This window comes from Sphaerodactylus townsendi, linkage group LG01, assembly GCF_021028975.2.
Source record: "Sphaerodactylus townsendi isolate TG3544 linkage group LG01, MPM_Stown_v2.3, whole genome shotgun sequence".
NCBI classification, from domain to species: domain Eukaryota; kingdom Metazoa; phylum Chordata; class Lepidosauria; order Squamata; family Sphaerodactylidae; genus Sphaerodactylus; species Sphaerodactylus townsendi.
Window position 1 is genome coordinate 7,089,469 of NC_059425.1, and position 15,271 is coordinate 7,104,739.

Consider the following 15,271-nt stretch of genomic DNA (forward strand, 5'->3'; position numbering starts at 1 on the left):
CACAGCTTCAAAGAGCACTGAAAGCAGTTTGAAAGTGCATTATTCTGCATGTGCGGAATGAGCCTATGTTTTTCAAAAAAGCTATATGAGAAAGGGAAAAAACTGAACTGGCTGTTGTGGTTTTCCCAGCTATGTGGCTGCGGTCTGATAGCTTTAGCTTGGAATGTGCTGCCACAGGAGGTGGTGATGGCCACTAACCTGGATAGCTTTAAAAAGGGCTTGGACAGATTGATGGAGGAGAAGTCGATTTATGGCCCCCAATCTTGATCCTCTTTGATCTGAGATTGCAAATGCCTTAACAGACCAGGGGCTCGGGAGCAGCAGCAGCAGCAGCAGCAGAAGGCCGTTGCTTTCACCTCCTGCAGGTGAGCTCCCAAAGGCACCTGGTGGGCCACTGCGAGTAGCCGAGTGCTGGACTAGATGGACTCTGGTCTGATCCAGCAAGGCTCTTTCTTACGTTCTTACATGTATTATGTTAACATTAAATAAAACACTATGGCTCCTTCCGCACATGCAGAATAATGCACTTTCAAACTGCTTTCAATGCTCTTTGAAGCTGTGCGGAATGGCAAAATCCACTTGCAAACAGTTGTGAAAGTGGTTTGAAAATGCATTATTTTGCATGTGCGGAAGGGGCCTATGTTTTTCAAAAAAGCTATATGAGAAAGGGGAAAAACTGAACTGGCTGTTGTGGTTTTCCCAGCTATGTGGCTGCGGTCTGATAGCTTTAGCTTGGAATGTGCTGCCACAGGAGGTGGTGATGGCCACTAACCTGGATAGCTTTAAAAGGGGCTTGGACAGATTTATGGAGGAGAAGTCGATCTCTGGCTACCAATCTTGATCCTCTTTGATCTGAGATTGCAAATGCCTTAGCAGACCAGGGGCTCGGGAGCAGCAGCCGCAGAAGGCCATTACTTTCACATCCTGCATGTGAGCTCCCAAAGGCACCTGGTGGGCCACTGCTAGTAGCAGAGTGCTGGACTAGATGGAATCTGGTCTGATTCAGCAAGGCTCTTTCTTATGTTTTTCCAGGTGGGATGAAGAGGAGTTTGGATTGATACCCCGTCTTTCTCTCCTGTAAGGAGTCTCGGGGGGACTTACAAACTCCTTTTCCCCTCCCCTTCCCACAACAGACACCTTGTGAGGCAAGTGGGGGTTGAGAGAATTGAGAGAGAACTGGAACTGGCCCAAGGCCACACAGCAGGCTTTGTGTGGAGGAGTGAGGAAACAAATCCAGTTCACTAGATAAGAGTCTGCCACTCATGTGGAGGAGTGGGGAATCAAACCCGGTTCTCCAGATTAGAGTCCACCACTCTCAACCACTACACCGCATTGGCTGCCAAGAATTGGGCACAGAACTGTGCGCAGTGTTCCTAGTTTGCACCACTGAAGAACAGACATACACATGAAGCTACCTTATACTGAAGTTGAGTCCGTCAAGGGGAGTCTTGTCTAGTCAGACTGACAGGGGATCTCCGGGGTCTCGGGCAGAGATCTTTCTCATTACTAACAGCCACATCCTTTAACTGGAGATGCTGAGGATTGAACCTGCGGCCTTCTGCGTGCTACACCAATAAGCCATGCCCCACCCCTGGCCCATGGGTAGCACTATTCCAGCCCATGACAATACCGGCTGTTCCATTTTGCATCCTTTCTCTCTGTAATTCCTAGCACAGAAATGGCCGTGAAAGCCAGCATGGCGGAGTGCTTACAAGCAGACGGATTCTAATCTGGAGAACAGGGTTCGATTCCCCGCTTCTCCACACAAAGCCTACTGGGCGACCTTGGTCCTGTCAGAGTTCTCTCAGAACTCTCTCAGCCTCACCTTCCTCACAAGGTGCCTGTTGTGGGGAGAGGAAGGGAAAGGAGTTTGTAGGTCCCCTTGATTCTCCTCACAGGAGGCAAGGGCGGGAGCAGTGTGGTGTAGCGGTTAAGAGTGGTGGACTCTAATCTGGAGAACGGGGTTTGATTCTCCGCTCTTCAACATGAGCGGCGTATTCTAATCTAGACAACCGGGTTTGTTTCTCCACTGCTCCGCACAAAGCCTGCTGGGTGATCTTGGGCCTGTCACAGTTCTCTCCGAATTCTCTCAGCCCCACCTTCTTCACAAGGTGTCTATCGCGGGGAGGGAATGAGAAAGAAGTTTGTTAGCCACTTTGAGACATGGGAGAGAAAAGCAGGGTATAAATCCAAACACTTCTTTGTGTTCGCTACCGCCACACCTGCTAGACACACTATCCATTACAATCTGACAGGCCCAAGGAGAGCCAGCGTGTGTAATGGTTGAGTGCAGGTGGATTCTAATCTGAAGAACCGGGTTTGATTCCCCACTCCTCCACCTGAGTGGCAGAGGCTTATCTGGTGAACCATCCCTGCTGGGTGACCTCGGGCTAGTCACAGTTCTCTCAGAACTCTCTCAGCCCCACCTACCTCGCAGATGCCTGCTAGTCAGCCACCTTGAGACTCCTTATAGGAAGAAGAAAAAGAAGAGTTTGGATTTATATCCCCCCTTTCTCTCCTGCAGGAGACTCAAAGGGGCTTACAATCTCCTTGCCCTTCCCCCCTCACAACAAACACCCTGTGAGGTAGGTGAGAAAGGTGGGATATAAATCCAAACTCCTCCTCCTAGATCTCTTTGTCAGACACCTGCAATAGGGTTGCCTGGAGCTTGGGTCTTTTCTGGGTGTTCCATTTTAAGCCTCTGTCTCAGGTGGGATCCAGCAGGTTCTCACCAGCTCCCGAGAGTGGGTTACTAATTATCTGTGTGTGCCGAGAGGGGGTTACTAATTGGGTCTGCTTTTCCGTTAGAAATCCCATTAGGTCCAAAAATCATAAAGTCCTGTTGTTTCCTTTGTGGCTGGTTAGCGAAGGTAGAAAATGGGATCATTCTCCCTGTTGGGCTGTTTTAAAAACATGTTTTAGAAATACGGTAAAGTTCCTTGTTTAAGGAAAGTATCCTTCTTTTGATTTCTAGAAACAAAATTAAGTTATCTGAAAGTATTAAGTATTTGACAGGCAGTCAATTAGAGGCGAAGTAGTTGTTTCTGTTTTTTTATAGTAAGAGGTTTTTTACAGTAACAGAGAAATTATTAATGTCCCGCCCCTGGAATGCCCGGCCACGCCCCCGCCGTGCCACGCCCAGCCCCATTGGCGCTACGCCACTGTTTGAATCCCACCACCATGGGAACCAGTTACTAAAATTTTTGGATCCCACCACTGCTCTGTCTGCAAAAATAACATCCTCACTCACCTGTACACAAAGAAAGCCGCCATGGTCACCAGCGAGAGGACTAGGCTCATGACCAGAGACAGGATCTCCAGCAACGAGAAAGAGGCTAGGGGAGGGAAACAAGAAGGGGCTGTTAGTGCGCAGCTAACCAACCACAGACATTTCCCCAAGCCCTGCGGGTGGGTGACAGGGTAGGCATTGGCTGTAATCCCAGAATCCCGTCTTGAGCTGCCAATGGCTGCAGCAGGCCACTTGCCAATGGTTGTTTAGAGGCAACGTCAGAAAGCCAGGTAGATCATGAGAATGCTACAACGGAGCAGAGAGGAAAGAAAACTGGGGAACACCTCTTAATCTTGCCCCATTCTTTTAGTTTTCTGTATGGGCAAATGTGTGGATTTAAAAACAAAACATTCCCTTTGTATGATCAGCGAAGATGTAATAGTGCCCTGTTGGCCTCTATTGGAATGTCAGTGGATTCACTTTGCCCCTTGTCCTATTCAGAAGCTTATAGGAAATTAAAAGGTCAACTATTGGATAGAAAGTTCTCTACCCTAATCACCGCAGCCAAGAAAACGTGCTCCCTCCTGTATTTTCTCTCCCATTTGAACGGGGCCACTTGGCACACTACCTGTATTGCTTAATAAACCCTGTTCAAAGGAGAGCCACAATGCTCGCCAGGTTTAATGTTATGCCTTCTGCCTTGTTACATGGCAGATTTAATAAGCAAGAAAAGGCTAAAAGATTGTGCCCATGTAACGATGGCTCAGTTGAATCTCTGGCCCACCAATTACTACACTGTCTCAGATTCAAGGAAATCAGATCCAAGTATGTGAATCTTACACTTTTACATTTACCCCATCTCCCCGATTTAATTAGATTACATTACTTGTTGGACAATCCTGATCCTTCTCTCTGTATGATAGTGGCAGACTTTCTCCTGGAAATTACTAAACGCCAGTAGATTTCCTTCGACCTAACATTTATTTCCTGTATTGTATATGCTTTTTAATTCGTTTTTTATTATTGTTGTACTGTTGTCTATGCCAATAAAGGCTTGCTAAAAAAATAATTATGTTTTATGTTATGAATTTTTATGCCAATAAACTTTGAATGAATGAATGAATGAATGAATGAATGAATGAATGAATGAATGAATGAATGTGAACCTTTTGGGCATGGCATGTCAAAAATTCAGAAAATGCCTGACTTGATTCTGCTGGTGTGTCACCTTCTCCCACAAACAAAACAGAAACAGTGGGTGTTGCGTGGTTTCCCGTGTACAAGCAGTATTTTCTCCTGATGTTTCACCTGCATTTGTGGCTGGCATCTTCAGAGGATCCTATGGTAGTAAAGCCTCTGAAAAGATCCTCTGAAGATGCCAGCCACAGATGCAGGCGAAACGTCCGGAGAAAATGCTACTAGAACACAGCCATACAGAGGTAGCAAAGATTCCCTCACAGCTCTGAGGAGAGATTATTACCCGTAGGAAGCCTATAAAAATTAGATATATTAGCATGTATTGCTGAAGAAGTAGTAAAAAAACCGCGACTTATGCGCAAAGCGTTTCCTGTTTCTGTTTGCTTAGATAGGATACTTAAGTGGGCTGCCAAAAACTGAATAATGATGAAATAGACTATATATACTCCAGTGTACGGAGGATGAAAAAATAGATTTTGGTTCCTATGACTTATGATTTTGGAATTATGAAATATGGATGGGTTTCCTTTATGAATTATGAATTATAAAATTTTGGATTTATGTATGAAATATGAAGATGTATGAAATGAAATAAGACGACAAATTGAAATAATAGTAAAGAATATTTTATTTCACATCAGCCTGAGTGCAACGGTTGGTTGTATTGTGTGAGAAAACGCTACTACAACACGGCCATACAGCTCGGAAACCACACAACACCTCAGCCGTTAAAGCCTTCGACAAAACAAAAACAATTCTTTACATATTCATTTATTTCAAAAAATGCAGTCCAATCATGTTCAGTGCTATGGATTACATTAAGAAACATCAAATAATTACAATAATGTCTCAGACAGGGAGAATAGTTGTCAGGTGTTGGTGAACACTAGCTTGTCACCCCAAAATGGCTGCCATGTCACTTTCGACAAGCGTGCCGTAGGTTCACCATCACCAGTGTAGGGGATAGCTCTGATAACATAAGGCACTGCAGCGCAAGCACAAAGTTGAAAGGTTGTTTTCCTTGCTAGTTTGCCTTTAAAGCCTAAATGTTGGACGGATTGTGCCTGTTATACATTCCAGTCCGCTATGAGCAGCTGTGGCGTAGTGGTTAAGAGCAGGTGTACTCTAATGTGGAGGAACCGGGTTTGATTCCCCGCTCTGCAGCCTGAGTTGTGGAGGCTTATCTGGGGAATTCAGATTAGCCTGTACACTCCCACACACGCCAGCTGGGTGACCTTGGACTAGTCACAGTTCTTCTGAGCTCTCTCAGCCCCACCCACCTCACAGGGTGTTTGTTGTGAGGGGGGAAGGGCAAGGAGCTTGTAAGCCCCTTTGAGTCTCCTAAAGGAGAGAAAGGGGGGATATAAATCCAACTCTTCTTCTTCTTCTTCTTCTTCTTCTTCTTCTTCTTCTTCTTCTTCTTCTTCTTCTTCTTCTTCTTCTTCTTCTTCTTCTTCAGTGAGCAATGAGCAGCAGTGGCGTAGTGGTTAAAAGCAGGTGCATTCTAATCTGGAGGAACCGGGTTTGATTCCCCGCTCTGCCGCTTGAGCTGTGGAGGCTTATCTAGGGAATTCAGATTAGCCGGTACACTCCCACACACGCCAGCTGGGTGACCTTGGGCTAGTCACAGTTCTTCGGAGCTCTCTCAGCCCCACCTACCTCACAGGGTGTTTGTTGTGAGGGGGGAAGGGCAAGGAGATTGTAAGCCCTTTTGAGTCTCCTACAGGAGAGATGGGGGGAGGGGTTATAAATCCAAACTCTTCTTCTTCTTCTTCCTCCTCCTCCTCCCAGGTTACTGGTGGAGGGGCTGAGACAGGAAGAGATTTGAACATCTTGCAATGGTTTCCCTTTCCAAAGTCTGCCTTGTTTTCTGTCAGTGTGTAAAAACTGTGCTGTGTGTCCATGCAGAGAAGGGCGGGGGGGGGGGGGGGGGGCATGTTCATTCCCGTTTAATCTCCTCCTGCTTTGCTCCTTCCCAAAAGCCGGATGCTGCTACTTGTGCTACAAGAAAGGGTAATTAACAGGCTGGCCTTTCATTTCCTTTGGGCCTTTCCTGATCTTATTAGCGTCTTGCATCAAACTTATTTCCTTTAATGCGCAGGAAGGACGGCTCATCGCTTGGAACTGTGAAAAGCAAGCAAAGGCGAGAACGGCGTGAACTTCTTCAAAAGGAAAACTTGAATAGCTGCCGTGTCACTGCTTGATCAAGGATCCTGAAGTTTTCTTTTTTTGAACAAGCGACCTTTCTCAAGAGGCTTTCAGGCAGTTTTTTTTAAAAATCAGAATATACTATCTGGTTTTTAATCCTTCTGTTCATCCTTAGGGATATTTCTCTCCAATAATTTTTAGAAGATATAAACATCTGTGGCAAAAAATTTTTCCTTGCCTTTGAACAGAAGAAACTGACGTTTCTACTTCTCATCCCTCTCATTTTATATCATTTCCTCTGACTGGTGGTACTTCTCTAGGGTCTCTTGGCATAAAGAAGTCTATTCCTGACGTCTGCTTTTGATCAGAGATGCCAAGACAGGACTTGCAATATTCAGCTGGTACAGCTTGTGCCCTATATGGAGGCGTAAACATGAACATTTTTAATTCTTCTGGGGTTCTGAATTTATTTATGTTACCGCGCTGCTCAGGATAACACTTTCCGTTCCCGAGGTATCCCGCTCTCGGCAGCGCCCAGGAACCCAAGCAAGACCCGAAAAGGCTCGGATAAATAGAAGTGATTTATTGAGATGCTGACCTAAGTGTCAGCACCTCCCTTCCGCACAACAACTGCGCTGCCTGGCAATGCCGCCACAAGCCGCATAAGTACACTTTCTCCGTCGGGGGGCCGGGAGGAACAAAGACAACCCACCACCATTCATTAACAAAATTCAAAACAACCAATCATTCATTTTGCAACAGGCAGGAACCAATCAGTGTCGATAGGCATCCCCTTCGAGTTTCGCGCCAGAGCAGTACGTGGCGATGACGTTATCCACTGACGGGGGACACACACACAGGTTTTCTCCAGGTGTCCGGGGTCAGGAAGCAAAGAGTGATGACGTGAGTTCCCTTATCTGCCTGCTGACGAGATTAGGCAGGGCAAGGCGCTTCAACTGAGGTTTCCCTTTGTCCGCGTGCATCAGGAAACTTTACACGTGAATGGGATGGGTCCAGGTGAGGCAGAGATGGCTCTCTGCCTTGGGCCAAGGAGGTTCCGTACACTCACAAATACAGGGAAACTTACAAATCCTACTTCTACCTAATACAAATCAGTTTCTACCTAATTAAAACAAAACAGAATAAATCTTCCAATCGTTTTAATTCAGATATAGTCCAGGAGTGGGATTCTCTCCTGGCTCCGCTATCATTTACAAAATGTATACCTCAACTTTCCACCCTTTACCAAGGTGACTAACAGATTAAAAACACAAGTAATAAAAAGTGTTAGATGAAAAGCATACCTAATAAAAAGTCTTAAGATCCATTAAAACCAAACCAAACATAATTAAAACCACACTTAAAACACAGATCGAAATGTAAAAACTGCAGCAGCCGGTTACAGGTGGGAACCATCTGCCAAACATAAGCCCCATTGGGCAAGAGTCTTGACCACGTTACTGAAGAACAGTAGGGTACTGTGCCCAGAAATGCCAGCGGTGGCATATCAGAGCCATGCGTGGTTCCCAAACCACAAAGTCAGTATCATTGCTCTATGAAATAAAAAGTACCTTAAAATCCAATTTAAAGACATCATGCTATTGTGCTACTAGGCTAAATGTAGGTATGAACACTCATTTAATCATGTATGTTTTATTGATTATTAATTGGATGGAGCTTATGTGATTGTTTATTGTGTTGTATGATTTGCTCCTTGTTCTACATTGTTTGAATTTTATGTTGTGCACCGCCCGGAGCCCTTCGGGGATCAGGTGGTATAGAAATTTAAGAAATAAATAAATAAACAAAACACGGGAACATTTTACCACATGTGGTGGACGTGTGCGAAAGTGAAAGGTTTTTGGAGTCAGATACACACAATAATACAGAAAATAATTGGAAAACAATTTAAAAAAGAACCAGACAATTATTTGCTGAGCTTTATAAGATTGGATAATGGTTTTCTGAATTCACAGATGCATTTGCTTTTTCATTTGTTAGTACGAAATTAGCCTTACGAATAGCGTTAGACCAAATACTGGAAGTCAGGGACCACCAACCCACCATAGAAGAAATGGAAGGATATACAAAGTCAAGTCAGCTATATATTTAATGGACAAGAAGGAGCACACCTAACTTAGAAATCCTTACGATTGGGGAAAGATACAATACAGAAATCCTAAGGAGCCGTGGGTGGAAAAGATATAATTGCAGAGCGAGAACGAAGTAAAAAATCTTTCCAGCCAGATACTGAGGATGTATTGGTAATGAAACAATTAGAATAGCCCAGGTGAACAATGTAAAGATGAAGCGGGTGATGAAATGAGAACAGGTAAAGCTCCCCCCCAACCTTGAGAGGGACTGAGTATGAGAGATATCACGGAAAAAAATATAGATGGTCAAGCAGTAGGAAACAAAAAGAAGGTTGGGATGGGAAAAGAAAAAAGAGGGGAAATAAATCACTGGTTCTCCTTCTGTTTATTACATCTGAGTTTGGAGAAAGGTTAGCCAAATAAGGTCAATTCTTGACGGTAATAGGAAGTCACTAGATCCTAATGGGAAGTCAAACTGAGAGAGAAAATTATTTGAATTAGATACTTAAAATTTTTAGTAATATACTGATTAAATTAAGATATTTATGTATCAACAATGGAATTTTGTAATTGTAATGTTTTAACGATGCTGAAATTAATAAAATTTATTATCAAAATAAACAAATAAATAAATGTGCAAACCACCTCCAATTTTTTCACTTAAAAACAAAGGTAGGAAACTATTTGATTCAAGCTGGGGGTGGGGGGAACCTGCAATGCCCTACCTGTGAAGATTTTAAAAAATATATTTTTATTAATTTTCTCAAATATAATTCAAGAACAGAAAAGAAAATGTAAAGGAAAAAAAAACTACCGCTACCCATAAACGATATATATATTAACTCTAACACATTGGATCTTAAAATTACAGCACTAATATTATTCAGAGAGAACATTATAGTTTTAAAAATGCGTTTCCTTCTCACATTTAATTCCAAAACAGCAGTAAGTACCTAGAAAGCAGTTGCTTATATCTTAGTCCATAACAAATTAATATTTTTACTATTATTATTCTTGCATAATCAATTCAGCCTCAAATAAGAAATACAGTTGCCATTTTTCATCAAGTTCTTGTTTTGATTGTCCATTTACAACGCATGATGCTGGCAGGGGATGATGGGAACTGTAGTCCATAACATCTGGAGGGCCACGAGTTTGACATCTATGATTTACAAGGTTTGTAAATTTGGCCCATGTATATGTGTGTGCAAATTAGGGTTGTTCTGGGCAAGGCATATATTGTGGTGCCAGTGTCTCAGGGGCAGGGGTGTATCATCCAGGGGGACATATGGGGTCAAATGTCCCTGGGCTGTGGCCATTTAGTCACATGGGGGCAGACAATGGCCCCCTCTTTCCTCCTCCTTCCCCCGTGTCCATACACTGACTTCAAGACAAGTGACTTGGTGTGTGTGTGTGTGTGTGTGTGTGTGTGTGTGTGGTGCTGATTGGCCATGCTGGCAGGGGCTGATGGGAATTGTAGCCCATTAACAACTGGAGCACCATAGGTTGACCACCCCCGGATAAGCCATACTGATCACCTCTCCAGACCCTCAGAGTCTTGTCCAGTTGCTTGATGGAGAATCCGACCCATATGCCAAGCAAAACTGTCTGATGGTGTGCTGCAGTTTGCCAGCTTCAGATTGAGAAATACTTGGAGGTTTTCGGGGTGGAGCCTGAGAGGGCAGTGTTAGGGGAGGGCCTTCAATGGGGTGTAATACCACACAGTCCACCTTCCAGACTGACCATTTCATTTATTTGTTTATAATTTTATTTCTGGCCCACCCTTCCCCTCGGCGGGCTCAGGATGGCTTATAATAAATGAACAGATTCAAATATGCAATTGTGCCAGTGGTGGGATCCAAACATTTTAGTAACAGGTTCCCTTGGTGGTGGGATTCAAACTGTGGCGTAGCGCCAATGGGGCTGGGCGGGGCACGACGGGGGCGTGGCCGGGCATTCCGGGGGCGCTACTGCTGGGAGGAGGGGCGTCACTAAGGCAAAAATCACGTGGCAAAATCACCAATTAGTAACCCCCCTCTCGGCACACGCAAATAATTAGTAACCTACTCTCGGGAACCTGTGAGGACCTGCTGGATCCCACCTCTGAATTGTGCATTATAAAAGGCACCATGAAGCCAATCCCTCGCCAAATGGAATGAATGAAAGGACAGGAAAAGGGGATAAAACCATAAAACCAATCCCTCACTGAATGGAATTAATCAAAGGAAGAGGGGAAAGCGAGAGCACTGGTGTCCAGCACAAGTTCTTGAGGTTGCTCTGCCCAGCTTTAAAATGTTGGCATTTCAAGTATATGTCAATGAGGAAATTGGTGCAAAATATAACAAATGGGAAATTAGGACGAAGAACAAGATGCAGCGACATCAGTGAAAAGAAGAAAGAGTGGAGACTATTATACTTGTGGAGCGAAAGGGGGCCTGCGTAGGAGCGGGAAGCCAGCACAGATGCGTTTCAGTGCAAGAAGACAATGAATGAAAAATTGAGCGGCCTGCTCTGGTTTCAGAGCTGTGAAATGAATGAGACATAGTGGTGAATCAGACAATGTGGCATAGTAATGTTACTGCTGCTGCTCGGGTAACAATAATAAGTGATTTCAGCTCAGCTCACCAACGTAATGAGGCGCAGGAAGCCGATGTTCTTCAAGCAAGAGGATTTCATTGCAAGTGGTGGTCACAGCTCGGTCAGGAGAGAATCGTGCCCTTGCAACCCTGTGCAAGAACTTTTATTCCCAAAACTTCAAAAGGGCAAAGGGGCAGGGAAAGGGGAGGAGAGGGGGCAAGTCCCTCTCCGAACACCAATCAAAACAAACAACATCAACACAAGATATATTTACAATTTCTGAAAGAGATTACAAATCCCGCTGTCAAACGTCTTCCCGCGAGATCTCGCAATGGTGCTGAATGGAAAGCAGATAAGGCCCATTCATAAAATTCCAGGTGGGCTCGCTGCCGCAAGCCAGGTGGGCTCAGCTGCCAGCTGAGTCCTTTATCAGATGGCTGTTTCCTTTAGCAATGCCCTGGGGCTCCCGCCTCACATCGCTGCAACAAAGAAAAGTTCAAACTGTCCAATGGTGGTCCCTGCACGTCTTCCAATGGCTGGGGGACCGCTGGGTGCTGGCAACAGATTCGATTTGCAAGTCTAAAGAGGGTCTTTGTCTTTGTTAAGGAGTCGGCTGGGTGTTGGTCTAAGTTGCATTCCAGAGCCAACTTTCTTGTCCCTTCATATCAAAATCTTTCAGGCCACTGTTCTGGCCAACAGACACAAATTTCAAAAATAACATTTCTAAACTTAAACGCTAGGGAAACCTTAAGGGGATAAACACATACACTTGTAGGCAAGACTTTCCTAAGTTAACAATAACAAAACCTTAAACTAACTAAAGAACCTAGTCAAACTAAAATCCTAAACAGCAGGCACATCATAAATTCAACTCTGAAGGGGCTTTTATTACACCCTAGAAAGGCATAAACAAGAGGGAAACCATATAGCATTGGCACAAGCATACATAAGCGTTCTCTGTGAGCCTTATGGGGGCTTCTGAACCACATAAGTCTCTGCGTCCGGGCATGGAGCCAGTGTAGTCAGGCAACCTGACTCAGGAAAATATTTTGTTTATTTTCCTGTGGCGGTAACAGTAAAGATCAACCTAGACGAGGTTTAGGATGAAATCCTCACATGGCCATTAAGCTCGTTGGGTGTCCTTGCTCTTTTTTAACCTGATTTACCTCAGAGGGATGTCGTTGTGCTAAAACAGAGCAGATGTCAGGGACTGCCTTTAGTTAACTGAGATGCATTCCTAGCCCAGTGTAGTTGTTACAAAATATACAATATTGATGGTGATAGCCCAAGAACAACAAGAAGAAGATTATATCTAGTTGATTGAGATGCATTCCTACCTCAATGTAATCACTACAAGATATATGTAACCAGCGTGCTTTATGTTACCACTGCTGCAATGGGACATTCTTTCCTTGATCTCCTTTTTATGACTTTACATGCTTCGTAGATAAATAGGCTTACCTCTGACATCTTCTACTCCCATAGGAAACGGGATGTTTCCATTGCTGGGGGGGCAGGGGGGGACAAGGCCAGATGCAGAGATGGGATCCAGCAGGTTCTCACAGGTTCCCGAGAGTAGGTTACTAATTGTTTGTGTGTGCCGAGAGGGGGTTACTAATGGGTGATTTTGCCACGTGATTTTTGCCTTAGTTGCGCCCCTCCTCTCAGCAGTAGCGCGCAGAACTTGAAGCAGTCTAGCAGGAGGTGCACCGGCGTGCGTGGCAGCCTGCGCCTGCGTGCATTCGTTTCCTGCCCAAGGACCGGCACAGCGGCTGCGTCCTTGCCACAGCCCCGTCCAGGAATGCCCCGCCCCCGGAATGCCCGGCCACGCCCCCATTGTGCCCCGCCCAGCCCCATTGGCGCTACGCCACAGTTCGAATCCCATCACCCTGGGAACCTGTTACTAAAAATTTTGGATCCCACCACTGGCCAGATGGCTTTATCTCTATTTCCTATTGCAATATATGACTAGTCAGTGATTTCAATTCTCCCAACTTTTTCTGATCCCTTCTTCAACACTGCATTGAAATCCACAGGTACAGTGCCTAGGTAGGACTGCAATCCCGCTTATACAGCCGTGGTAAATTCATCTCAGGCCCCCTCTGCACATGCAGACTAATGCACCGTCAATCCACTTTCAGTGCACTTTGCAACTGGAATTCACTGTGCGGAATAGCAAAACCCGCTTGCAAACAATTGTGAAAGTGGGTTGAAATAAATAAATAAATAAATAAATAAATAAATAAATAAATAAATAAATAAAGTGCATTATTCTGCATGTCTGGAAGGGGCCTCAGTCCTGGACCTCTAAAATCTGGGGTGAGATGTTAAAATCTGGCAGAAAATATTCCCGTTCAGTATTAACACCATGACTATAATGCAAAGGACTTTTCAGTTATTGCACTACATTGATAGGTCTGGATTGATCAAATATTGATGAGTATGGTGTATGCTTACTACTACTACTATGAATAAGTCCCAGTGAACTCAAATGGTTTACTCCCGAGTAAAAGAAGATCACCCCCCTCACAACACAGCCCCTCATTGCCCGTCTTGAGCAAAAAGTCGGTTTGAAGGGACATCAATGCAGACAGCGCATGCGCGCGAGAGAAAGTGGGGCGGAGCAGCAAAAAGATTGAGTGGGACATAAACCCAGACAGCGCATGCGTACGAAAGAAAACGGGGCGGGGCCAACAGCTGGTAGAGTCCGCGAGCTCGCGCGCGAGCTCGTTCGCGCCCTCCCCGTTTCTGCCTTGAGCGCGCACTCGCTCTTCCGCCCGCGCGCGCACGAGACGCCTAGCCCCGCCTTGGGCCCACAGCGTCTCCTCCTCCTCGGCCTCCGACGATTGGCCCGGCGGGACGGCTCTTATCACTCATCGCTCTTCCTGAGCTCTGATAGGCTGCCGCAGCGGCAGGAGGCGGAGACAAAGAAGAGGCGTGCTCTTCCGGCTGCGCGAGGCTCGGCTTCTTCCTTGCCCGTTCCTTCACACACTCGCTCATCCCAACCACTGACTTCCGGTCTGCTCGGCTGGCTAGGTGGGGGGCGAGGAGGCTTGCGCTCCCCCTCCCTACTCCCCCACCGTTGCAGATACCTCCCCTTTATATAAATATATATACATTCCTCTTATCTGTTACAGGTGGGAGAAAAAAGCCAGATAGGCACGGCTACAAAAGAGAGTTCCCCCTCCCTTATTTGCCCCAAGCCCCGCCCCCTGGGCTACAGACCCGCCCTAGAAGCCCCCTACTCCTCAAGCCCCGCCCCTCAGAGCTTGGGACCCCCTCCCCCCATATCTCATTCAAGTATCTCCTTCTCCCCTTAATCTTCCTTGGTTTGTCAATCATGATCCCCCCAAATTAGGAACTGAAGGGATCCCCCCTCCCAAAATATAGATTGACAAGAAAGGGAGACTTAAAACATCCCCCCACCAAAATAGTGGTCCCCTTAAAAAGTGAGGTGTAGCTATAGGCACACATCTCTAAAGGTGGGAAAAGGCAGGGGGCTTAAGGAGGAGGGACCCCCCCCTCACCCTCCCACCCCATAGGGGAGCCACTGAGGACACTGCAAAGGGGGGTGAGTGGGGGCTTCCCAAATGATCTCACCCCCCTCCTCCCACCACTGGTGAAGCGAGTGTTGTGAGAGGGCAAGGGGGGGCATCTCTCTCGTCCCAGCCTGCTATGGAGATGCAGAAAGGCAAAGGGGCAGCAGCAGCAGCAGGAGCTACAGCAGGTGGAGGAGGGAAATTGCTGATCTACACCAGCTTGGATGCCAAGGATGAGTTAGAGGAGGTAGGTCTGTGGTAGAGGGAGTGGAAGGGGCTGGGATGGGGAGAGGGAAGCGCTGGACCCCCCCAAAAGCAAGGGGCATTCTTCAGTGTTCCAGCTTTCGCCTCCAAAAGACAAGGTGCCAATCTGTGTGTGTCTGTTATTTGCCCTGTGTAACTTTGGCCCCAAAGTTTGCAGCATGGCTGTTCACTGCCCTTCCATCACTGAGTCATTTGACAACTGTGTTTGGTCAGGGAGGGTGCAG

The 15,271-nt window shown here is 45.9% G+C and overlaps 2 protein-coding genes across 2 annotated transcripts in view; one reads left to right on the plus strand and one right to left on the minus strand.

Annotated features, from left to right (window-relative positions):
* The window catches only part of NPR1 (natriuretic peptide receptor 1), a 46,046-nt gene extending 42,715 nt beyond the window's left edge, over positions 1-3,331 (minus strand). Inside the window, exon 1 of the mRNA XM_048509845.1 lies at positions 3,251-3,331. Within this exon, the coding sequence (XP_048365802.1) occupies positions 3,251-3,300 (50 nt within the window). The 5' untranslated portion in view covers positions 3,301-3,331. The remainder of the gene's footprint in view (positions 1-3,250) is intronic.
* Positions 3,332-14,209: 10,878 nt separating this feature from the next.
* Positions 14,210-15,271, plus strand: part of INTS3 (integrator complex subunit 3) — a 140,349-nt gene continuing 139,287 nt past the window's right edge. The window contains 1 exon segment of the mRNA XM_048503365.1: positions 14,210-15,030. Coding sequence (XP_048359322.1) covers positions 14,920-15,030 — 111 coding nt within the window. The 5' untranslated portion in view covers positions 14,210-14,919.